The sequence below is a fragment of the Colletotrichum destructivum genome, chromosome 7, assembly GCF_034447905.1.
Source record: "Colletotrichum destructivum chromosome 7, complete sequence".
Lineage (NCBI taxonomy): Eukaryota > Fungi > Ascomycota > Sordariomycetes > Glomerellales > Glomerellaceae > Colletotrichum > Colletotrichum destructivum.
The window spans coordinates 2,247,910-2,274,443 of record NC_085902.1 but is presented as its reverse complement, the minus strand read 5'-3'; the positions used below and the strand labels follow the sequence as shown (position 1 = coordinate 2,274,443).

Here is a 26,534-nt window from a genome sequence, read left to right as displayed (position 1 = left end):
TAATAACCCCTTTTTCTACCTAAATTACTTCTGCTTTAGCTGCATTAAAGGACTCTTTAAGATGTAGTTAGGTTTTTTTAGCTCTTTAATGCTTACTTAGTATTTTATTTACTATATAAAGCTTATAGCACTTAGCTTTAATAAAAGCTAGTTTATATACTAACTTACTAATACCTTTAGCCTATAAGTTAACTACTTTATATAGATAGGTTAGTAAGCTATATTAATAACTAGTAATCTTTTTCTTAAGTAATATAAAGCTTTATATAGCGTTATATACTGTAGTTAGTATCTTTAGGTCTTAAAAGCCTTAGCTGCTTAAGCATAAGTTAGATAGTATTAGCATCTTTAGCTTAAAATCTAAGTAGAAAATAACTACTTTTCAGTTAAAAGGGATAAAGCTACTTTATCTAAAGCTAACTTATATATTCTTTTTACTTATTAAAGTAAAAAAGGCTTTTTTAAAGGTAAAAAAGAAGTTATCTTTAGTAATATATATAATCTATATATATATTATTTTCTTAATTTCCTTACTATATAATGCCTTTAGTAAACTAAAATAGCTAATATTAAGAGGCTAAAGCTTATATAATAAATAAGGAGGTATATAAAAAGCAATAATGCTATATTTCTTATAGTAAGTATTAAACTTAATAGACTTATAGCTATTATAGCTATTAAGGATTAAAAGCTAAAAAGCACCCTTTATATAAGACTTTATACACTTTTTAAAATGCTGTAGCTAATTTAAGCTAATCTTATTTATAGTCTATTTATTTTTACTAAAGTAGATACACTATTAAAGTAGGAATTAGCTATTAGTATACTATAAAAAGAGGTAATATTTACTTTTAATAATAATATATAAAGGTAGCACCTAGCTATTTATATATACACCCTAAATAATAGAAACCTATTTGCAATTAATAAGCTGCTTTATATAAAGCCTTTTATAGCAATTAGAGGTTATAACAACCTTTGCATGCAACAGCATTTCTATTAATAAGCTTATCTTATTAAAATTATAGATATTATTATTATAAATTTTATACTTTATAATTATATTTTATATAAAAGCAAACTAAGCCTGCATAATTATAAGATCTTTAGCTAATACCTTATAATAGTTAACGTACATGCATAGCAAGTGGCCCATCATAGCAAGTGGCCCACCTCTACCTACCCTCCAGCCATTTATATAAGTCAATCAAGCAGCATCGTACGAAATCAATTAAAACTACTCATCATCCTCTTCTTCAGAGGTCTCCCATACTACCTGACATGTTCGTACGTTATGTCCAGTCTTTCCGCAATTGCCACATCGCCGACCGCGCAATTCACCCCCCTCCGTACGAGCCCCCTCCTGACGTGTATTTTCGCCTCCAGCATCAACAACCCCCTTCTCTACCCGGATTGCCTCTGCTTCAGCTGCATTAAGGGACCCTCCAAGACGCAGTTGGGTTTTTTTAGCCCTCCGACGCTTGCTTAGTATCTCATTTGCCGTACGAAGCCCACGGCACTCAGCTTCAACAAGAGCTAGTTTGTGTGCTAACTTGCTAATACCTTTGGCCTGCAAGTCAACTACTTCGTACAAATGGGTTGGTGAGCTATATTGATGACTGGTAATCCTTTTCTTAAGTGATGCAGAGCTTCGTACGGCGTCATGTGCTGTAGTTGGTGTCTTTGGGTCCCAGGAGCCCTGGCTGCTTGGGCGTGAGTTGGATGGTGTTGGCGTCTTTGGCTTGAAATCCAGGCGGGAAATAACTACTTCTGGGTTGAAAGGGATAAGGCCAGCCTGTCTAAAGCCAGCTCGTACGTTTTCTTCACCCATTGAAGTGAAAAAGGCTGCCTTAAAGGCAGGAAAGAAGTCGTCCTTAGTAATGTGCGTAATCTGCATCCGCATCATTTTCTCAATTTCCTTGCCGTACGACGCCTTCAGCGGACTAAAACAGCCAACATCAAGAGGCTGGAGCTCGTGCGATGAATGGGGAGGCATGCAAAGAGCAATAATGCTGTGTTCCTTGCAGTAATCGTCAAACTTGGTAGACTTGTGGCTGTTGTGGCCATCAAGGATTAGGAGCCGCTTAACACCCTTCGTACGAGACTTTGTACACTTTTCAAAATGCTGTAGCCAATCTAGGCCAATCTCGTTTGTAGTCCATCCATTTTCGCTAGGGTGGACGCGCCATTGGGGTGGGAATTGGCCATTGGTATACCATGAGAGGAGGTGATATTTGCCCTTGACGATGACGTACGGAGGCAGCGCCCAGCCATCTGCACATACGCCCTGAATGACAGAAACCCATTCGCGATTGCCAGGCTGCTTCGTACGAGGCCTTCCACGGCGATCGGAGGTTGTAACAACCTTTGCGTGCGACAGCATTCCCATCAAGAAGCCCGTCTCATCAAAATTGTAGATATCGTCATTGTGGATTCCGTACTTCGCGATTGTGTTTCGTACGAGGGCAAACCAGGCCTGCACAATTGCAGGATCCTCAGCTAACGCCCTCTGATAGTCAATTCCACGTCGAAAACGCGTCTTTAGTTGTGGTTGGCGTCGTACGAAGTTCTCTGCCCATCGGGGTCCGACACGCGTCGCGTCGCGTTCGTCAAGGAGGCAATCAGCCATATCTCGTACGTCGTCAAGTCGCGGTGGAAATCCTCGATCGATTAGGTCAATAACTCGTTCAAGAATCACTGTTTCTTCTAGCTCAGTCATCTTCATTGATTTCGTACGAGTCTCGTGGTGTGGTAATTGTCCAGCGCGTCGGTGTCGAAGTGTTGTTCTTGGGACGTTGTAGATAGAGGCTGCTTTTCGTACAGATAGATTTGGGTCTTTTTTAATAGCTTTAATTGCAAGGATAATACGACTTTCGTTTGAAGAAGAACTCATTATCGTACGTAGAGGAATGTTGATGTAAAGTTGAAGTTTGAGGAGGAAGGAGGAAGTGGGCCACTTGCTATGATGGGCCACTTGCTATGCATGTACGTTAATTCTATATTAAAAATGCATCTTTAGTTGTAGTTAGCATTATATAAAGTTCTTTACTTATTAAAGTCTAATATATATTATATTGCGTTTATTAAGGAGGTAATTAGCTATATCTTATATATTATTAAGTTGTAGTAGAAATCTTTAATTAATTAGGTTAATAACTTATTTAAGAATTACTATTTCTTTTAGCTTAGTTATTTTTATTAATTTTATATAGGTTTTATAGTATAGTAATTATCTAGCGCATTAGTATTAAAGTATTATTCTTAGGATATTATAGATAGAAGCTGCTTTTTATATAGATAGTTTTAGGTCTTTTTTAATAGCTTTAATTATAAAGATAATATAACTTTTGTTTAAAGAAGAACTTATTATTATATGTAGAAGAATGTTAATATAAAGTTAAAGTTTAAGGAGAAAGAAGAAAGTAGGCTATTTACTACAATAGGCTACTTACTATATATATACGTTATTATATTTAGTCTTTTTATAATTACTATATTACTAACTATATAATTTACCTCTCGTTATATAAGCTCCCTCCTAATATATATATAAGGGTCTTCTTAAGCAACTAGTTAGAAATACTTTAGCTAGGGTGTATAGGCTATAACTACTTCCTCTATATAGAAAGAGAAGATTCTTATATAGCTAGAATCTTTAAGCAAAAGTTATATAATAGGTTAATACCTATCTTTTCCTATTAGGATTCTACTTAATTAAGTGCATTTAGCTAGACTTTTATAATTCTTTTGCTTTTACCTCTTTAAAGTAACTAGCATAAGTTTAAATAGAGAAAAGCAGCAAATTTACTTTAAGTAAAGCTAAGCTTTTAGTAAGCACTTACTAAAGGGCTATTAATATAAATAAGCTACAACTTCTAATGCTTATAAAACTAAACTAAGTTTAATATTAGGTAAGATATAAGGTATTACTAACTTTTAGTTATATAAGGAAGAATTTATTTAATTTAGTTTAAAAACCTTAGTATAAAATACTTTTTAAAAAAGTAGTAACCCCTATTATATAATATAATAAAAGAGATAATGCATTCTTTAGTAAAAGCTTACTAGTACTTTATGCTTAAATAATAAGTATAATAAAAATACTAAAAATAGAAAATAAAGTAGTTATAGCTATAATATAGTTTATATAAACTACTATATAGTCTATTATAGAATAAAGTGCTATAAAGCGTAAGTAATAATAATTAGACTATAAAGCTTAAAAGCTTATTAATTATATATTATAAAGGCTATTCTAAAGGGACTATAAAAAGCCTTTATTTTATAATTATAAAGTTATTAGAGAAGAGGCTACTAGCGCTTAAGTAGTAGACTAGAGCATTACTATTAAAGTAAGAAATTGCTTTTGTATAAGTAGTATAGTAAAGTAGTATATAAAATAAGCTTTTTTTAAACTATCTTTATAACTATAATTATAGTAAAGAAATCATAAGAAAGGCTTTAAAAAGCTATTTATCTAAAAGTAGTTTTTAATGTTTATTTAGTAATAGCACCTTAATTAAGATACTTAAGAAAGAGACTATTAAAGAAAGCTGTAATATAAGCATTAATAAGATAGATAGATATTTAGCTAATTCTTCTTTAAATAGTTAGCAATCTACTAGAACTTAAGTATAAAAAACCTATATAAATTAAAGTTTAAAGCTTATAACTTTTTTTTTATACTTTCTAGCTACCTTTAAGATAAGATAATCTATTAGAAGGTCTTAATTAAAAAGGTTAGATATATAGCTAAGAGGTAAAACGCCTATAGTTAGTCTATAATAAGAGGAGCGCTAAGGTATTATAGAAAGATAGTTAAAAAAGAGAAGTAACTATAATAGAACTAGCTTTAAGGCTACCTCTATTCTAAAGGTTTTAGTTATATAATAGTTATAAAAATTTAAAAGAGTTGCTGCAGCTTTACTAAAAATTTACTTTTTACTTCTACTAAGCATTAATACTAACTACCTTTATAAAGTACTTTTATTATAAAAAGATAAGCTATACTAAAGCTAAGTGCTTTTAGTTATAAACCCTAAAGAAGTTAAATACTAATAGTATATTAATAAGAATATAATATAGCTATCTCTAAGCTAAAGTTTAAATAATTTAAGTGCTTCTTAAGAAGGAAGTAGACTTATTAAAAAATAAGTAAGTATAAAGAAAAGACCTACTCTTATTATACCTACTAAATAAGTCTTTATTAAGACTACTACTATAAGTAATATAATTATCTTTTAAAGGCTTTATAAATAGTTAGTATAAGTAAATATAAATATATACTTTTAAGTTAATTTTATTAGTTTACATTTAGTATAATGCTTAGAATTAAAACCTATAGAGGCTAAAGCTTTAGCCTTAAAATCTTTTTATAAAAAAATATTAAAACTAAAAAGAGTATACTAGCTAACCTTCTTTTTTTATATAATATAAAAGCATCTTTAGAAGCTTTAGTAACTATTTGCTAAAGCTTTAAGGCTAAAGAAGGTAGTAGATCTATTACTAGCGCAATACTTAATAAGCTAGAAGGGTATTACTATTAATATAGTATTTAATATATTAAGTTATAAATATATCTTTATTACTAAACTTATAGCATTTATGCAGAAGGTAGTTAAAAACAGCTAGAAAGCTTATATGCTTTATATCTTAAGAGATAAAAGGTTAATAGTTAATACTATACTATTACCTAAAGTTAATAAAGTAGTATTATTACTAAAACTATTAGATATAGCTAATATATTTTATAAAGAGGTAGTAAAGACTGTTAATAAGCTTAATAGCACTAAATATGCTATTAACTTATTACTAGAAATAAAGCCCTCTTTTAGCTCCTTATATCTAATAAAAGAAAAGCAGCTAGAAAAGCTTTATATATACTTTAAGGAAATAAAATTATAAAAGTAAATTTAGGTATTAGTAAGTAAAGTAGAAGCCTTAATACTATTTATACTTAAAAAGAATAGATTACTATACCTTTATATAGATTACTATAGTTTTAATAAGGTAACTATTAAGAACTATTACTTTCTTATACTAATTAGCAAACTATTAAATAGACTTAGTAAAGCTAAGTTTATATTAGAAATTAACCTTAAGGAGGTATACTACTAAATTTAAATTAAGAAGAAAGATAGGTAGAAAACAGCTTTTTAAATAAGATATAGCTACTTTAAGTATATAGTAGTACTATTTAGGCTTACTAATGTACCAGCTACATTTTAAGTATATATTTACTAAGTGCTTACTAAGCTACTTAATTTATGCTATATTACCTACTTAAGTAATATTATAATTTATTTGCAAATATATAAGTAGTATATAAAGAACCTTTATAAAGTCCTTAAGAGGTTAAAGTAATCTAAGCTATATGCTAAGCTCTTAAAGTATAAATTCTATAAAGAAGAGATTAAATTCCTAAAATATATAATTACTTAAGATAAATAAAGATAAAGTAGTCCTATATTTAGGCTATTACTAAATAGTTAATACTTATATTTATTAAAAACCTTTAAGTCTTTTTTAGGTTATATAACTTCTATTATAAATTTATTACTAAGTACTTAGTAGTTATAGCTCTAATAATAGAACTACTAAAAAGCATTAATAAGATATCTACTTTTACTTAAGCTAAGTTAGTAGAAAAGGCCTTTAACTACCTAAAGTAAGCTTTCTACTTTATAACTATCTTAATGCATTAAAACCCTCTTTAACTAATAAAGGTTAAAATAGATATATTAACTAAAGCAGTTAGTACTATTTTATTATAGTTAATAAAAAAGTAATAGCAGCCTATTACCTACTAGTTGTATAAGCTATTAGATATAAAATAGTAATAGTATAAAAAGTAATAAGAATTAGTTATTATTATTAAAAGACTTAAGCACTAAACGTATTACCTATTAGGACTATTAGATAAGTTTTTTATCTTTATAGATTACTAGATGCTAAAAGAGGTTATTAGCACTTTAGTAAGAGATCTTTAAAAGAGACTTACCTAATAAGTATATAAGCTTTTAGCATTTAAATTTAACCTAAAGCACTAATTAAAAAAGACTAACTTAGCAGATAGTCTATTTAAGAGGCTAGACTACATAAAGGGGGATATAACTTATGCAAACATTCTCTTAACCTTAGCCTAGAAGTTAATCCTTATTAATAAGCTTCTAAAGGAGTTATAATAATAGATTGCGTAAATAAAAAGCAGCAATAAAGTTATATATATATATATATTAACATTAAGCAGATATCTCTTTAAATCCTTAGTAGTAGTAAGAAGGCTAAGTTAGTAAATAGAAGTTTTTTACCCTTATATTAGCAGCATACTTTAAGGCGTACTAATAAATATATAATAATTGCAGCTATTATAACCTAAAGCTAGAAGGTAAGAAAAACTATAATAAATGCTTATTAACAGCAGTTCAAAGATGCTAAAGAGTTAAATAAAGCTAAAGTTATTATTCTAAAGTAATATATTTTATGCTTAGTTATAAAGCAACTTATAACTAGTAAAAGATCATTTAGCAACTAACTACTTAGCGCTTTAAAAGATGTAGTCTGTAGACTATAAGCTAAAGCTTTATAAGTTCTACTAGACCTAAGCAGTAAGGGTTTAAGGTGCAGCTAAAAGCAGTAAAAGTTACACCCTTAATAAATAAAGTATACTCTTTATTAAAAAAAGACTAGTTATTCTAAAGGTGCTAAAATTATAAATAGAAATCTTTTAGTAATACTATAATAACCTTAAGTTAAAATATATAAATACTATAAAAACATTAAAACTAATTATAAAAAAGTTTTATTAAAAGAATATTAAGAAGTCTATATAGGACTATTTATAAAGTTGCTAAGCATACTAAGGCGTTAAAACCTTATAGTATAAACTATATAGTTAACTATAACTACTTCTATTGCTAGCATATATATTTTAAGAGATCTCTATAGATTTTACTATAAGGCTGTTGCTAAGCCTTTATAAAGATAGCATTAAATATAACTACATTTTAGTTATTATATATAGGATAATAAAGTTTGCTATATTTATAATAATAGTAAAGATGCTAAATGCAGTGCAGTTAGTATAGCTTATTTATAAAAAGATAGAGTAATATTATAGTATGCTAAAAGGAATTATTAGTAATAGAAATAAATTATTTATAAGCTAGTTTTAAGAGAAATTTACTTAAAAAAGGGTAATTAAATCCTAACTATTAATAGCATACTACCTATAGATAGATAAACAAACTAAGTAAGTTTATTAGACTTTAAAAAAGTACCTTTATTTATATACTAATAGTTTATTAAAGAGATAGTTAGTATAACTTAGTAAAGTAGAGTTTGCTTATAATAAAAGTTACTATACTACTATTAAAACAATTCTAATAATAGCTTTATATAAATACTATCTCTAAAGTATAAAGTATATTCTAATAAGTAATTATATTACTATTACTAGTATAAAAGAAAGAATTTAAAAGATAAAAGCAGTTAGAGATAAAGTAGTATAGTAATAGTAGTTTGCTATAAAGTCTTAAGCTGAATACTATAACTAAAAGCACTAGCCTAAAGAATATTACTAAAATGAGATTATAAGACTATTAATAAGAAACTTCTAGTTTAAAAATAAAAGCTAGCACTTAAGTTTATTTAAGTTATAATTACAAAAAGAACTAGCACTTAAGCCTACTAGGTATATCTACTAAAGCAGTACTAAAGAATGTATAATATCTTTTTAGTAAGCCTTATTAAGCTATAAATAGTTTGCTTAAGGGATAAGGAAAGCTTAGTAAAACTCCTTAAGTTAAAAGAAGATTCTAAGGAATAAGAGGTTAAAAAGATTATAGCTTACTAAAAATATAGCAAAAACTTAAAGTATTTAATTAAGTAAGTAAGGTAGCTAGTAGAATAAAATACCTAAAAGCTACTTTAATACTTAAGAAACGCTTTAAAAAAAGTCTAAAGCTATAATTAATATATATAAAAAGCTTATAGGAAATAAGATAACTTTTCATCTTATATAATATACTATTGCTAAGCTATAAGTAAAACTAGCTTATAGCTACTATAAAGAAGCTAGTAAAATTACTAGTATATTAAAAATAAGCCTACTTACAACCTTGTTAATAAACCTTTATTATATACCTATTATTATATAACTAGTTAAAACTACTAAACATAAGTTTAATATAAAAAAGAAAGACCTTAGATTTAATTAAGAAGCTGTTATTAATAGCTAAGCACCTTAATCTTTATCTTTATTTTTCTTTTATCTTTAGAGTTAACCTACTTTAAACCTAAAGCCTTAGTCTTTACTTTAGCTTCTACTTTATGCTTAGTATACTCTTTAAGATAGTAGCAATTAAGGTAAAGAATAAAAAAAACTTAACTTATAAGATTAAGGCTTTAATATCTATAGATAGAGTATACTATAAAGATAATACTAATATATTAATAAATCTTATAGATCTTAGAAATATCCTTTTTACAATAAGTATTAAAGAAGGTAACTAAAAGAAGGTAATAATCCTAAAGTAGATTAAAAGACTTTAAGTAACTCTTTAATAATAAGATAGAGATAATAAACCTTAAAAAAGTAAGATTAAGCCTTAAAGAAGGCTAAGCATCCTTAATAATAAGAAAAATAGGATTATTAATAAGGGATTATAGAGGTAATACTAGCTTAAGACTTAAAGTAAAAATAAGCTTTAGAGAAGGCTAAAGCTCCTTAATAAGAAGGGAAATAGTATTATTAATAGGGAATTACTAAAGTAACTTTAGCTTAAGACTTAAAAGTAAAACCCTTAAAATAGAAATTCTAAACAGGCTTTTTAGGCTTTAAATCCTTATCTTTATTAAAAGAAAGTAAATAGTTAGTAGTTATAGTATAATAGCTATATTAGCAAATAGAAGCTTAAGTAGTAAAAGATTAAAAGAGGGATTAATAATGCTTTTATAAAGTAGAAGCCTTCTTTAAGGTAGATTATATATTATTAGTATACTTTTAAAAAGTAGCTATACTAATACTATAAGCAATAGATACTAGCTTAGTAATAGCAATAGTATAAGTAGAAACTAGGTTACTTATAAAGGTAGAAAGTAGGGTGTAAAATGCAGTCTACTTTTTAAACTCTTTAAGATTATACTTATAATTACTAAAGCAGTAGATAAAATAGTAATTACAAATAAAAAGCTTTAGGTTTAATTTTAAAGCAATTATCTTACTATTATTATAAATATAGGTAGGCTGCAATTAATTAAGGTATCTTATAATATTATTTTTATTATTTAGAATTTTAGCCTAAAGTAAGAATTTATAGTAAAAGCTTAAAGAACTAACGTACTTACATAGCAAGTAAGCTACTTTTCTAACTTTCTACCTCTTTAACCTTTATACTAACTTTCCTCTACATACAAACATGCTATCCTCCTTAATTAAAAGTTGTATTATCCTTGCTATCTAGGCTATTAAAAAAGACCTAAAGATGTTTGTATAAAAAGCAGCTTAAACCTTTAAGGTCCCTTAAACGTTAATCTAAAACTAATGCGCTAGATGTATTATACAACCTAAAAGATAACTAAATTTAATAAAGATAACTATAATAAAAGAGGAGGTAATTCTTAAATAAGTTATTAACCTAATTAATTAAGGGTTTCCTTTGTAATAAGAAGATGTATAAGAAATAGCTAACTAACTCCTAAATGCATATAATAGGATGTATATAAGACCTTAATAAGTAGAAAACTTTATATAATGTATTTTTAAATTAAAAATGCAATTTTAATGTTAAATTAACTATTAAAAGGCTTTAACTAAGGATTTTATAATTATATAAAGCTAGTTTATACTTATATAAAGTATAATTATAAAGTATAAAATACTTAATAATAATATCTATAATTTTAATAAAACTAAGTTCCTAATAAAAATGCTATTATATATAAAGGTTGTTATAATGTTAACTATAAGGGAAGGCTTTATATAAAGCAGCTTAGTAATTAGGAATAAGTTTTTATTATTTAGAGTGTATATACAGATAGCTAAGTAATACCTTTATACACTATTATAAAAGGTAAATATTACCTTCTCTTTTAGTATGCTAATAGCTTTAGCCTCTTAATATTAAGTGCTTTAGCTTATTAAAGTACTTATATAGTAAAGAAATTAAAAAGATAATATAAATGTAGATTTTACATATTACTAAAGATAACTTCTTTCTTACCTTTAAAGCAGCATTTTTTGCTTTAATAGAGGAAGATAATATATAAGCTAGTTTTAGATAGGTAGGCCTTATACCTTTTAACCCTAAAGTAATTATTTTTTAGTTAAATTTTAAGCTAAAGATGCTAATACCTTTAACCTTATAGCTAAGCAGCTAAAGCTCTTAAGATGTAAAGATACTAACTATAGCACTAAAAAGCATATAAAGTGCTTTCTTTCTTAAAAAAAAGATTTAGGTATATTAAGGTAGCTTACTAATACTAATATATAAAGTAATTAACTTTTAAGCTAAAGATATTAGTAAGTTAGCTTATAAGCTTACTATTATTAAGGCTAAAAACTATAAGCTTTATATAAGGATAGAAATATTAAGTAAGCACTAAAAAGTAAAAAAGACTAAACTACATCTTAGAAGGTTACTTAATACTACTAAAGTAGAAGTACTATAAGTAGAAAAAAGTAGTATTAATGCTAAAGGGTAAAATAACCTTTAGAAGAAGGGTTATACAGAAGGTACTAAACTATGTGTGCAATAATGTAGCAATTGCAGAAAGCCTAGATATAATGTATAAACCTATAAAGTAGTTTAGGATAGTAATAAGGAAGAAGATAAGGAGTAGTTTTAATTAATTTTATATATTATAGTTTAATTAACTTATATAAAAGGTTAAAAGGTAGAGGAAGGTAGCCTACTTACTATATTAGCTTACTTACTATATAAGTACGTTATTAGAAATAAGACTTATACTAATTAAAGCTAAACCCCTTTAGGGTACTATTATTTAAAAGTTACTATATATTTAACAACTATAGCAATAATAACTTATTAATTACTGCAATAAGTACTAATAACTTTACCTATTCTAGCCTTTTAACATCTATAATTAACTTTTATGCAAAATATTACTAACTATCTCCCTTACAGCTAAAAACTACCCTTTATACTTATTATAATCCTTTATTAACGTCTCTAAGGCCTCTTTTTCTAGCGTTCTATACTTCCCCTTTAAGATCCTACCTTACCTTCTTATTAACTTATTAATAATACTCTTTAGCTTATTATTCCTTTTACTATATTGTAAGTGTAGCATTCTAGCGCTAATAATTATAATAGCAAACTACTATAACTTTATTTATATTTTAGTTTTCTTTAGGTTTATATTTTTAGCGCTATATTGTTTAATTTTATTCTTCTATAGCTAAAGATCTAGCATTATTATCTTAGTTAGATTATACGCTTTATTATAGTTAGTAATAATTTCTAGGGTATTTTTTACTAGCTTTAAACTCTTATTAAAAGCACCTTATAAAGTTATACTTATTTTAAATAAGAATTTGATTTTTAATAAATAGGTAAAAAAGTGCATTTTAAGGTATAATAAGTTTATGCGCTGCTTGCTATGTAAGTACATTAGTTTAGTTAGCTTAATAAAAGCTATAGTTAATACTAATATTAAAATGCTTATATAGCATATTATATATCTTATTCTACTTTTTAGTTAGGCTAATATAATATAAGTAAAACTCTTTTAAATAGTTCTTAAGAATATTTAGAAATACAGCATAGTATTAGTCCTTTATAATATAAAGTTATTAATAAAAGCTAATAAAGACTTTAGCTTTATTATATAAGATGTTATATAGCTAACTAGTGTAGTTTCTATCTTTTTACTATCTCTTCTAAAATATAAATACTATCCTTAGCTTACATAGTCTATTTTAGACTATATATTTTAGTAAAAGGTTATAAATACTATCTTTTTAATAGAGAAGTATTATATAACCTTAGAATTATAGAAAACTATTAACCTCTTAAGTAAATTATACTTCTAGTAGTATGTCTTATATAGCTAGCTAGTAGTCTTATAAAACTAATTCTTAACTTATTTATATATTACATAAGTGTTTAATTAAGTTTATTGCTAGTTTAGCTATAGTCTAAAATATAATTAGTTTAAGGTTTTAAATAAGTGTGTTTATTATTATAGTAATTTATCCTAAAGTTAATATTATATAAGACGTAAGTTACCTATTTTAGGTATTAAGCTTTTATATAGTTCCTTAAATTAGCTTAACTATTTAGCTTATAAGGTATTATATAAAGTTAATATTAAAGCCTTTTACCTTTAATATCTAAAGGAGTTTAAGTTAAAATAAGCAACTTACTAAGTCCTATTATATTAAATAAGGTCTACTAGTAAGAGCTTTTATATAATATAGTCCTTAATAGGTTGTTTATAGTATTAATAAATAATATTTTAAAACTTATATATCTGTTGTATATAGTTAACTTCTTTAAATATAAGTCCTTAGTAATATTAATGAAGTTTCTTTAAATCTTAGGTTAGTTAACTTTCTCTACACCTTAAGTAGAATACTACTTTTTATACCTATCTCTTAATATATAGATAGGTAGGTATAGCTCTCTTTTTTAGTTTTTGCTTTAAAGGCTACTCTCCTTTTCGTTTAATAAGGTTATAATTAGTAGTAGCTATTTAATTTTATGCAGCATTAAGTTGTATTTTAGGTATATACTATAGCGCGTACTATATATTGCAAATATTATATAATAAGCATCTATATTTAGTTCTTCTCTTTAAGGTAGTAATAAAGATTTCTATTATATAATGCTATAGTAGTAGTTATTTAATCTCTAGTACTTGGTTCTTTTCTTAAAGGCAATAGTAGGTAGAAATAAAGAATTAGCATAAGATGTTTTATATCTATCTACTTAGTTCTTCTCTTAAAGGTAATAATAAGTACAGTAGGGACTTATTAATATATAACATCTAGTATATAATTTGTATCTCTTTACTCTTACTAATCTATAGTTATATTAAGTAATCTTATGTAATTACTTTAGCAATTACTAAACAGTATTAAGTAAAGTGTATATATATATATATATAAGTACTAAAAATATAAGGTAAACTATAGATTAAATATTTATAACATACATACATAGCAAGTTGCCTATTATAGTAGGTTACCTACTATCCCTACTTTCTACCTCTTTTACCTTTACACTATATTTCCTTTATATATAAATGTGCAATCTACCTCAATTAAAAGTTATATTATCCTTACTATTTAGGCTCTTAAGAAAGACCTAAAAATATCTATATAAATAGCTACCTCTACTTTTAAGGTCCTCTAAATAATACTATGCAACTAACGCGCTATATAAAGTAAAAGATAACTAAATTTAATAAAGATAGCTATAACTAAAGAGAAAGTAATTCTTAAATAAGTTATTAACTTAATTAGTAAAAGGTTCCTTATATAATAAGAAGAAATATAAGAAATAGCTAACTAACTTCTAAATATATATTATAGGATGTACATAGGACCCTAATAAGTAGAGAAGTTTATATAATGCATCTTTAGATTAAAAATGCAATTTTAACGTTAAATTAACTATTATAAGGCTTTAGCTAAAGATCTTATAAGTATATAAAGCTAGTTTCTACTTATATAAAATATAATTATAAAGTATAATATACTTAGTAATAATATCTATAATTTTAATAAAACTAGGTTCTTAATAGAAATACTATTAACGTATATATATGGTAAGTAGCCTATTATAGTAAGTAGCCTACCCCTACCTACCCTCTAGCTATTTATATAAGTTAATTAAGCAGCATTATATAAAATTAATTAGAACTACTTATTATCCTCTTCTTTAGAGGTCTTTTATAATACTTAATATGTTTATATATTATATTTAGTCTTTTTATAATTACTATATTACTAACTATATAATTTACCTCCCTCTATATAAGCCTCCTCCTAATGCATATTTTTACCTCTAGCATTAATAACCTCCTTTTTTACTTAAATTACCTCTGCTTTAGCTACATTAAAGAACCCTTTAAGATGCAGTTAGGTTTTTTTAGCTCTCTAATGCTTACTTAGTATCTTATTTGCTATATAAAGCTTATAGCACTTAGCTTTAATAAGAGCTAGTTTATATACTAACTTACTAATACCTTTAGCTTATAAGTTAACTACTTTATATAAATAGGTTAGTAAGCTATATTAATAACTAATAATCCTTTTCTTAAGTAATATAAAGCTTTATATAGCATTATATACTATAGTTAGTATCTTTAGGTCTTAGGAGCTTTAGCTACTTAAGCGTAAGTTAGATAATATTAGCATCTTTAGCTTAAAATCTAAGTAAAAAATAACTACTTTTAGGTTAAAAAGAATAAAGCTAGCCTATCTAAAGCTAGCTTATATATTTTCTTTACCTATTAAAGTAAAAAAGGCTGCTTTAAAGGTAGAAAGAAGTTGTCTTTAGTAATATATATAATCTATATTTATATTATTTTCTTATTTTCCTTACTATATAATGCCTTTAGTAAACTAAAATAGCTAACATTAAGAAGCTAAAGCTTATATAATAAATAGGGAGGTATATAAAAAGTAATAATACTATATTCCTTATAGTAATTATTAAACTTAGTAGACTTATAGCTATTATAGCTATTAAGAATTAAAAGCTAAAAAGTACTCTTTATATAAGACTTTATAAACTTTTTAAAATGCTATAGCTAATTTAAGCTAATCTTATTTATAGTCTATCTATTTTTACTAAAGTAAATATACTATTAGAGTAGCAATTAGCTATTAGTATACTATAAGAAAAAGTAATATTTACTTTTAATAATAATATATAGAGGTAGTATTTAGCTATCTATATATATACCTTAAATAACAAAAACCTATTTATAATTACTAAGCTGCTTTATATAAGGCCTTCTATAGCAATTAGAGGTTATAATAACCTTTATATATAATAGTATTTCTATTAAGAAGCCTATCTTATTAAAATTATAAATATTTTAATTATAAATTCTATACTTTATAATTATATTTTATATAAAGGCAAACTAAGCTTATATAATTATAAGATCTTTAGCTAATACCTTTTAATAGTTAATTTTATATTAAAAATGCATTTTTAGTTATAGTTAGCATTATATAAAGTTCTTTACCTATTAGGGTCTAATATGCATTATATTACATTTATTAAGAAGGCAATTAGCTATATCTTATATATTATTAAGTTGTAGTAGAAATCTTTAATTAATTAGGTTAATAACTTATTTAAGAATTACTATTTCTTTTAGCTTAGTTATCTTTATTAATTTTATATAAGTTTTATAGTATAGTAATTATCTAGCGTATTAATATTAAAGTATTATTCTTAGGATATTATAAATAGAAGCTGCTTTTTATATAGATAGTTTTAGGTCTTTTTTAATAGCTTTAATTATAAGGATAATACAACTTTTGTTTAAAGAAGAACTTATTATTGTATATAGAGAAATATTAATGTAAAGTTAAAGTTTAAGGAGGAAGAAAGAAGTAGGCTACTTACTATAATAGGCTACTTACTATACATATATGTTATATAAAACATACTTAAAATACTATAAAGTAGATCTAAGCATAAAGAAGTCTATATACAACTCTTACCTTTTTTATACTACTAAAGGGCTAAACACCTTTAGGATTATAGTAATATAAGATAAAACTTTAAGTTTTATAACTTCTTAGTTTTCCTAAAAAGAGAAGTAAGAATTATTAAATAAGAGGCTTTATATAAAGCTAAAGACTATACTTTAGTAAGAAAAAAAGTTAACTTTAATAAAGAATAAGTTTAATTATATAATATCTTTATTACTTTTACTTAAAAAAGATAAGTTAACTAACTTTAACTTATTAATATAAATATAACGTACATGCATAGCAAGTGGCCCATCATAGCAAGTGGCCCACCTCTACCTACCCTCCAGCCATTTATATAAGTCAATCAAGCAGCATCGTACGAAATCAATTAAAACTACTCATCATCCTCTTCTTCAGAGGTCTCCCATACTACCTGACATGTTCGTACGTTATGTCCAGTCTTTCCGCAATTGCCACATCGCCGACCGCGCAATTCACCCCCCTCCGTACGAGCCCCCTCCTGACGTGTATTTTCGCCTCCAGCATCAACAACCCCCTTCTCTACCCGGATTGCCTCTGCTTCAGCTGCATTAAGGGACCCTCCAAGACGCAGTTGGGTTTTTTTAGCCCTCCGACGCTTGCTTAGTATCTCATTTGCCGTACGAAGCCCACGGCACTCAGCTTCAACAAGAGCTAGTTTGTGTGCTAACTTGCTAATACCTTTGGCCTGCAAGTCAACTACTTCGTACAAATGGGTTGGTGAGCTATATTGATGACTGGTAATCCTTTTCTTAAGTGATGCAGAGCTTCGTACGGCGTCATGTGCTGTAGTTGGTGTCTTTGGGTCCCAGGAGCCCTGGCTGCTTGGGCGTGAGTTGGATGGTGTTGGCGTCTTTGGCTTGAAATCCAGGCGGGAAATAACTACTTCTGGGTTGAAAGGGATAAGGCCAGCCTGTCTAAAGCCAGCTCGTACGTTTTCTTCACCCATTGAAGTGAAAAAGGCTGCCTTAAAGGCAGGAAAGAAGTCGTCCTTAGTAATGTGCGTAATCTGCATCCGCATCATTTTCTCAATTTCCTTGCCGTACGACGCCTTCAGCGGACTAAAACAGCCAACATCAAGAGGCTGGAGCTCGTGCGATGAATGGGGAGGCATGCAAAGAGCAATAATGCTGTGTTCCTTGCAGTAATCGTCAAACTTGGTAGACTTGTGGCTGTTGTGGCCATCAAGGATTAGGAGCCGCTTAACACCCTTCGTACGAGACTTTGTACACTTTTCAAAATGCTGTAGCCAATCTAGGCCAATCTCGTTTGTAGTCCATCCATTTTCGCTAGGGTGGACGCGCCATTGGGGTGGGAATTGGCCATTGGTATACCATGAGAGGAGGTGATATTTGCCCTTGACGATGACGTACGGAGGCAGCGCCCAGCCATCTGCACATACGCCCTGAATGACAGAAACCCATTCGCGATTGCCAGGCTGCTTCGTACGAGGCCTTCCACGGCGATCGGAGGTTGTAACAACCTTTGCGTGCGACAGCATTCCCATCAAGAAGCCCGTCTCATCAAAATTGTAGATATCGTCATTGTGGATTCCGTACTTCGCGATTGTGTTTCGTACGAGGGCAAACCAGGCCTGCACAATTGCAGGATCCTCAGCTAACGCCCTCTGATAGTCAATTCCACGTCGAAAACGCGTCTTTAGTTGTGGTTGGCGTCGTACGAAGTTCTCTGCCCATCGGGGTCCGACACGCGTCGCGTCGCGTTCGTCAAGGAGGCAATCAGCCATATCTCGTACGTCGTCAAGTCGCGGTGGAAATCCTCGATCGATTAGGTCAATAACTCGTTCAAGAATCACTGTTTCTTCTAGCTCAGTCATCTTCATTGATTTCGTACGAGTCTCGTGGTGTGGTAATTGTCCAGCGCGTCGGTGTCGAAGTGTTGTTCTTGGGACGTTGTAGATAGAGGCTGCTTTTCGTACAGATAGATTTGGGTCTTTTTTAATAGCTTTAATTGCAAGGATAATACGACTTTCGTTTGAAGAAGAACTCATTATCGTACGTAGAGGAATGTTGATGTAAAGTTGAAGTTTGAGGAGGAAGGAGGAAGTGGGCCACTTGCTATGATGGGCCACTTGCTATGCATGTACGTTATATAATACTTAATAGCAATAAATCTTATAGAAAGCAAAAGAAGCCTACCTTACCTCTATTTGTTAACTAAAAGCCTTATACAATCTATTTATTGCTACTTAAAATAAAATAACTTAAAGCAAAAGATATAAAAGCTATAAATATATAACTTTAATAGCAAATTAATAGCCTAAACTAAGGTCTTACTTTTATTCTACTTAATCTATTATATATAAAGATGTATATCTTTATAAATAGAATATTTATAAATAATACTAACCTATCTTTATAGCTTAGACTTATAATTATACTTATAAAGAAAACTACTTATATTACTAGAAATTTAAGATCTAAAGAAATATTATATACTAAAACTTAACTAAATGCAAAAGAGTTACTAGAAGCGTTTTTATAAGCATATTATATAAAATATATAAAACTAATAGAGAAAGGGTAAAAAGAGGGTAAAAGAGGTAATAGGTTAATAGGTAGCTTTATTGTTGTATGTAGTAAAAGTAATAATCTTCCCTTTTCTAATAGAGAGAAGATTAAAGGTTTTATATACTTTTAGATACCTAATAGTATGTATTGAGGTATTTTTACTTTATTAAGCCCTTTTTACTTTATTAAGCCCTCTTTAGCTTAGTTAGATAACGCTTAGATATTAATATCTAAGCTTTATAGTAGTTAACTAACGCTTTATTAACGCTTAGTTAACGTTTAGGTAACGCTTAGATATTGCTAAGATAGATATATCTAAGCTTTGTAGTAGCTAACTAATGCTTTATTAACGCTTAGATATTACTAGGATAATTATATCTAAGCTTTGCAGTAGTTAACTAACCTTATTAACCTTTCTATTAATAATAGTATTATTACTACTTTTAGTAGTAAAGTTAATTAGATTCTAGTATTAAGTACCCTAGAATACTAAAAATAAGTACTCTAGAGTACTTTAAAGCTTATAATTAAGTTGCAGTAGAAATTCTTAATTAATTAGGTTAATAACTTATTTAAGAATTACTATTTCTTCTAGCTTAGTTATTTTTATTAATTTTAATTATATTTCTTATTATAGTAGTTATTTAATATATTAGTATTAAAGTATTATTTAATATACCTACATAGCAAGCAACGCATTATAGCAAGCAATGCACTCTCTCCTACCTTTCTACCTTTTATATAAGTTAATTTAACTACAATATATAAAATTAATTAAAACTACTTAGTACCCTCTTCTTTATTACTATTTTAAACTACTTTATAGGTTTATGCATTATGTTTAGTCTTTTTGCAATTACTATAGCGTTGCATGCATAGTTTAGTACCTTTTATATAACCTTCTTTCTAAAAGTTATTCTCTCCTCTAGTATTAACTATATCTTTTTCTTTTTATAGTGCTTCTACTTTAGCAGTATTAAGTAACCCTTTAAGATGTAGTTAGGTCTTTTTTACCTTCTAGCGCTTACTTAATACCTTATTTGCTATATAAAGCTTATAGTTTTTAGCTTTAATAAGAGCTAGCTAGTAAGCTAACTTACTAATACCTTTTGCTTATAAGTTAACTACCTTATATAAAGGTATTAGTAAGCTACCTTAATATACTTAAATCTTCTTTTTAAGAAAGGAAGTACTTTATATACCCTTTAGTGCTATAGTTAATATCTTTACATCTTAAAAGCCTTAGCTGCTTAGCGATAAGGTTAAAAGTATTAGCATCTTTAGCTTAAAATCTAAGTAAAAAATAACTACTTTAGAGTTAAAAGGTATAAGGCTTACTTATCTAAAACTAGCTTATATATTATTTTTACCTATTAAGGTAAAAAATGCTGCTTTAAAAGTAGGAAAGAAGTTATCCTTAGTAATATATAAAATCTGCATTTATATTATCTTCTTAATTTTCTTACTATATAAGTACTTTAATAAGCTAAAGTACCTAACATTAAGAGGCTAAAGCTTATGTAATAAATAAGGAGGTATATATAAAGTAATAATATTTTATTCTTTATAGTATTTATTAAAGTTAGTTAATTTATAGCTATTATAACTATTAAGGATTAAGAGGTAATAAAAACCTTTTATATAAGTCTATATATACTAATTAAAGTACTTTAGCTAATTTAAGCTAATATTATTTATTATTTATTTATTTTTGCTTAAATAGATATACTATATAGCTAAAAATTAGCTATTAGTATATTAAGAGAGGAAGTAATATTTGCTTTTTATAATAATATATAAAGTATTACTTAGCTATCTATATATACACCTTAAATAATAAAAACTTATTCTTAATTACTAAGCTGCTTTATATAAAGCCTTCCTTTATAGTTAGATATTATAATAACTTTTGTATATAATAGCATTCCTATTAAAAACTTAGTTTTATTAAAATTATAAATATTATTATTAAGTATTTTATACTTTATAATTATATTTTATATAAGTATAAATTAGCTTTATATAATTATAAAATCTTTAGCTAAAGCCTTCTAATAGTTAATTTTATATTAAAATTGTATTTTTAATTAAAGTTAGCATTATATAAAGTGCTTTACCTATTAGGGTTTTATATACATCTTATTGCATGCATTTAAAAGTTAGTTAGCTATTTTTTATACATCCTCTTATTATAAAGGGAACCTTTAATTAATTAGGTTAATAACTTATTTAAGAATTACCTCTTTTTTAGTTATAGTTATTTTTATTAAATTTAGTTATCTTTTGCCTTATGTAATGCATCTAGCGTATTAGTAGCAGAAGGTTACTTTAGGGACCTTAAAGGTAGAAGCAGCTTTTTATATAAACATTTTTAGGTCTTTTTTAATAGCTTAAAGGGTAAAGATAATTTAACTTTTAATTAAGGAGGATTACATTTTTGTATGTAGAGAAAAGGTGTCCTAAAGATAAAGATAGTAGAAATAGGAGGATGTGCGTTGCTTGCTATAATGCGTTGCTTGCTATAATGCGTTGCTTGCTATGTAGGTATATTACGTTATATAAGACTTTTAAATATTAGATTAGTAAAAATAGCTGTAATAGGTTAATTATATATATTATAAGTATAATATATATTTATAACTATTTTTATATGCTGTAGCTCTACCCTACTGCCTAACTAGGTCTTAAGCAGCCTTTCTCTAGGCGCCTAAGGCTACTATATAGCCTACTACCTAAGATAAAGCCTGCAGCAGGCTCTATATTACTGCTAAGCAGCTAGTTATGCTAGCTAATAAGTCCTATCTCTAATGCCCTCTGTAGCGCCCTTTGTATGTATTACCCTCTAATTCAATATCTATAATAGGACTTCTATTTCAAGCGTCTATTTAATTACTTAACTTTTACTAAACTAGCTACTTTATCATCTATATATATCTTACTTATTAGATTATATAATTAACGCTGCAGAAGTCGTAGTAGTCTATCTTAACTACAGTATTAAAGAACTATAAACTCTAAAAGTTTACTTATCTATTTAATTTATTGTGCTGGTAAAGGAGGGAGTTAGTAAGCTGTAACTGATTACTTAAAACCTTTGCCAGGCAGCCCAGTTCGAGTGTGTAGACCCAGTCCAGGAACAGGTTAGCGTCAAAATGTGTGAGTCACACATTGCTCCGGAACAGGGATTGCAAAGTTTGTGGAGTAAACTACTCCAATACATCTAGACATTGTATATGCTGGTGAGCTTTGACTCCCAAAACTCTAGATCAGGTACTCGTGCTTACTGTACCTTGAAAGTAGCTGATCAGAGGGCTTTGCTAATCGCGCCCTTCGCTCTATCTACCAATTGAAGGTACTTTATCTGTCGTTTTAGTCTGTTGTTGCCTGGCAGGCTACAAAAAGTCGCTAATCCCTCCACGCTGTCGCCCACACACTTCCCCCATTTCTTACTCTTTCACAACAATATCGCCAACATACTATCCCAACATCCAAGCACAATCGAAATCGCCCCAGAGGCCAGCAACCATGCGTTAAATCAACGATCCCCAGTCGTCACTATTTCCCAGTCCAACAACCTTCATCACAACATTCACACAACCATCCCCCCCGCTTAATTCCACTCTTCAGCTCAACCTCACCAGGTCGATCTGAACTTCACTATAGCCCAAAGCTTTAGCTCAAGTCATTCCCCCGCAACCATTCAACCGCAAGACTTTCCAGTCTTCACCACGGATTCCCAATCACCATGGCTTCCCTCCAGTTCACCCAGCCTGCCGGCACTACCCGCGCATCAACTCAGCCCACATCATACACCCCTCCAACAGGACTTCGTCTTGTTCGACCAGCCTCGCACCAGTCAACCTAGACGCTTAGCCGCGCAAGCAGCCTTTGGTTCCAACCAACGCCGTCACTCGTCTCACCACCTTCGCCAGCACCAGCATCAGCCACAAGGGCGTATTCTGTCTCATCAAAACCAGCGAGTCGCCCAAATCCAGGCTATTGGTTCTCGTCAACATTTTCGGTCCTCTCAGGTGTATTCTTCTCAATCAGATCAGTTCTACGCTTCATCCGCTCCGTCGTCTTCGGCCGCCTTGAATCGTCGACACCGCCCACCCGTACCGTTGTTTCCCCATAGTAGCCACAGCAAAACCACTCCAAAGATGGATCTGCAGGGTATGCTATCCCAGCCCCCAATTACTGCGCGCAGCGGTTGCTTACACATTCCAGATCTCGATCTTGACGACTTCACCGGCTTCGAGGGTGGTGCTTCTACCACATACTCGTCTCCTGCGATGCCCTCTGTTTTTGATATGGGCGGGAGTACGTCTAGTGCTAGCCATCTGGGTACTGTTTCCCCCCAGGATCTACTCATTCAGGAGCCTTTCATGTCAGCTCCAAACTCGACGGCTTTAACGGCCTTGACATCGCCTTCTATTTACAATGAGTCACCCGATTTCAACGAGAGCTACGACGTCTCTCCTAATTTCGGCACCGGAGAATTTGGTCCTGGCGACTTTGACACTGGCTCCGCTGATCCTTGGTTCCCGTTGTTTCCACAAGAAACAGCACCGGCCGCTAAGGATGATGCCAGCGACAATCAGCATTGTAGTGGCAAGTCACCTGCCACTCATACCGAGGATCTTGAGGCTGTCGAGTTTCCGTCTACCTCGGGACGTCGCAAGTCTGCCAACTCGTCTCCATCTGGCTCTGCACGGCACTCTTCTGTTTCTGGTGTCAGTTCTCGTCGGCGGGACAAGCCACTGCCTCCTATCATTGTCGAGGACCCCCATGACACCATTGCTATGAAGCGAGCAAGGAACACCCTGGCTGCCCGCAAGTCTCGTGAGCGCAAGGCGCAGCGATTTGAGGATCTTGAGGAGAAGATTCGCAAACTGGAGGTCGAGCGCGATCACTGGAAGAACATTGCTTTAGGGCGTTCTTAAATGTGAGGATAACCTTGTGCGTGAACTGGAGGGAATTGTACTACATTGATTTGTTTCCTTTTGTTTGTTCATGCGGGTCTCCTTTTCCCAGGGGAGATCGCTGCTCTTTAGTTGGGCAGTTTCTTTAGTCTGTTGTCTGTTTTTGTGGTTGACTAGCATGACTCTACTCTCAAAATTTTGATCTTTGCCCAGCCATTGTTGCAACGCCTCATCGTCCTTGGCGCAATCCGCCTTGGTCTCGCCCACACACCGTCGTGATGTGTACTTCACAAGATGCTAATATCGAAAGCGGTCGAGATACTTGTGTAATAACACATTTAGACAAGTCATGGATTCAATGTGGGAAGATGGATTTACATCAACGTGTATTCGTATGCTCCTGAATTTCTGCTGCTTGGCGACGTGAGATTGCTGAGGGATGGGATACTAGTCAAGCCGCAAAAACAATTTACTGCAAGCTTGGGCTGCCATGCATCATGAGGGTGCCCTTTCGGTGTTCTACTGAGGGATTCTGCTGTGCATGCCACACCAGACTGAAGCCTAACTTAGGCCAGTTGCTCGGCGAATTGTGCGCACAGCAATAAAAAAAAACCTCGCAATAGCCTTCTCTGTTCAGCTAGAGAGCCTGTGAGGTGAAATCAATCCTCAGCGTCGCGTTTGATGAGGCAACTCTGATCCAGCGCTGCGTGGGTCTTCGCCGCCTGCGCTAGTGTCTAAAATTTCATTGTTGACGATATCCTTATTGCCGTCCCGAAAATCCTTCATGAGTAAGAGAAAACGGGAGTTTTTCCACTTGTCTCCTTGCTCATGTTGAACCGATTCCAATATCTGTCTCGCAGCTTCCGATATATCCGACTGTGACTGGGCTTGTTCTGCAGGCTCGGTCGCTGTCCTTTCAGAAGCTTCGTCAAGGCCAAGTCGTGACAGGTCGGGCAATTGCTCCGGAAGACTCGTGATTCCTGCTTTAGCAATGCCACTCGTGTCAGGCACGCCGTGTCTCTCATTCGCTTGTTGATGAGATGCCTCTGTGACAGGAGTGGATCGCGTGCGTTGCCCTGTTTCCTCCAAGGGGATTCTTGTTGCGGATGTTGCGGTTAATTCTGAAGCGTCAAAGTGGTCGCTAGACTTCTGGTCGGTAGTCCCGGGTTGCTGATCTTGTTCCAGTTCTCGCGCAATCTGTTCCATAACGGCATCTACATCCTCCATCCGACCGTCTCCGTGAGCTGCCATCCACCGATCCATTTCGACATCAAAGTCAGTCTCAGCGCTGGCCGCATTGTTGAGGGCAGCGCTGCCACTAGCCGATCCGAAAAAGGACGGTCCAGGTTGCAGGGACATCATTCCATGTTTGAATCCAACTGGAGCTGGTGAGTAATGGTGTATGGCAGAGAGACCGGACACCTGGCTGTCGGCATTCGAAACCCCCCCTGAGAACCTTGCGAAGTCTTGTGCCCAGCTAGATGTCCTTGCCGACGGATGTGCGACATGATTGTGTTGGTCTGCTACATGCGCAGTTGCCGTGGCAGCTGCACTCGGTACTTGGGGAGATGCATATCGAAAGGAGTCTGGAGAGAAACGATGACTGTGCTGAGTAACTGGCATCCGAGATGTTTGTAGATGCTGGAAGGGGCTCAAGATAGAGGAGGAGGAGGAGGCATAGGTCGGAAGCGTGCCTGGTACTACTTGGACAGGTTCGGTTGTACCAAGAAATGCGCCAAAGTGCGCTTGCGCCTGCGCCGAGGGGTCTAACCCGGTAGATCGAAAAGCCTGGGTTTTCGATTAGAAGAGTGATGATGGGTATATCCACCCTAGAAAGAAGATGTCTCACCTGCTGAGTACCAGAAGCTCTGGCGAAACGATCCTGGTGTAGGCTTCTATCCTCTGCGCCGTGCTCGACAAGGCTCTTGAACGGCGTAGAGCCGCTACAGGAACTGTCGGCCATTGTGGTTTATCGAGAACAAGAGATTTGATGGTCAAGGCAGCTCAAAACGAATCAGTATCGAAGAAACATAAAACTATAAAGTTCGATCTCTCCTGAGGCTGATGTAACATAGGGTTGGGTAGAACGGAGGATGGTACCGGAAAGTCTGGGAGCAGTGTGCTAAGCGGTGGACAGGTCCAGGAGTAGCATCCAGTTGCAAAGGTTAAATAATCAGTTAGGATGAAACTCTCGATTGCGGGCAGCAGAGGGTCGACATGCAAGGTATAGTATGATGCCGTCTAGGAAAGTAGTCAATTTGGAGAGTCGTGGCGATGCGTGATCCCTTGTGACAGAGTCTCAAGCAATACCTCGGCATCGGCATGTACGTACCTTTTGTGGTGCATGCCCCCAGGTGTCCA

At 31.1% G+C, this 26,534-nt stretch overlaps 2 protein-coding genes across 2 annotated transcripts; one reads left to right on the top strand and one right to left on the bottom strand.

Moving 5' to 3' along the window:
• The first annotated feature begins 22,518 nt into the window (after positions 1-22,518).
• On the top strand, positions 22,519-24,452 carry CDEST_11243 (Putative basic-leucine zipper domain-containing protein). Its single transcript, XM_062927399.1, has 2 exons — positions 22,519-23,424; positions 23,479-24,452. Exons 1-2 carry the CDS (start codon positions 23,412-23,414, stop codon positions 24,192-24,194), a joined length of 729 nt encoding a protein of 242 aa, XP_062783450.1. The 5' UTR covers positions 22,519-23,411; the 3' UTR covers positions 24,195-24,452.
• CDEST_11242 (uncharacterized protein) lies at positions 24,453-26,498 on the bottom strand. Its single transcript, XM_062927398.1, has 2 exons — positions 26,023-26,498; positions 24,453-25,961 (listed from the first exon to the last, which is right to left on the bottom strand). The coding sequence occupies exons 1-2, from the start codon at positions 26,134-26,136 to the stop codon at positions 24,840-24,842; spliced, it is 1,236 nt and encodes a 411-aa protein (XP_062783449.1). The 5' UTR covers positions 26,137-26,498; the 3' UTR covers positions 24,453-24,839.
• Positions 26,499-26,534: the final 36 nt, after the last annotated feature.

What these genes read in the sequence shown, in the direction of transcription:
- CDEST_11242 (XM_062927398.1), bottom strand. Translation starts at nt 26,136, where the DNA reads ATGGCCGACAGTTCCTGTAGCGGCTCTACGCCGTTCAAGAGCCTTGTC. An exon ending in GAGCTTCTGGTACTCAGCAG is followed by an intron (nt 25,962 to 26,022) that starts GTGAGACATCTT and finishes TCGAAAACCCAG; the next exon opens with GCTTTTCGATCTACCGGGTT.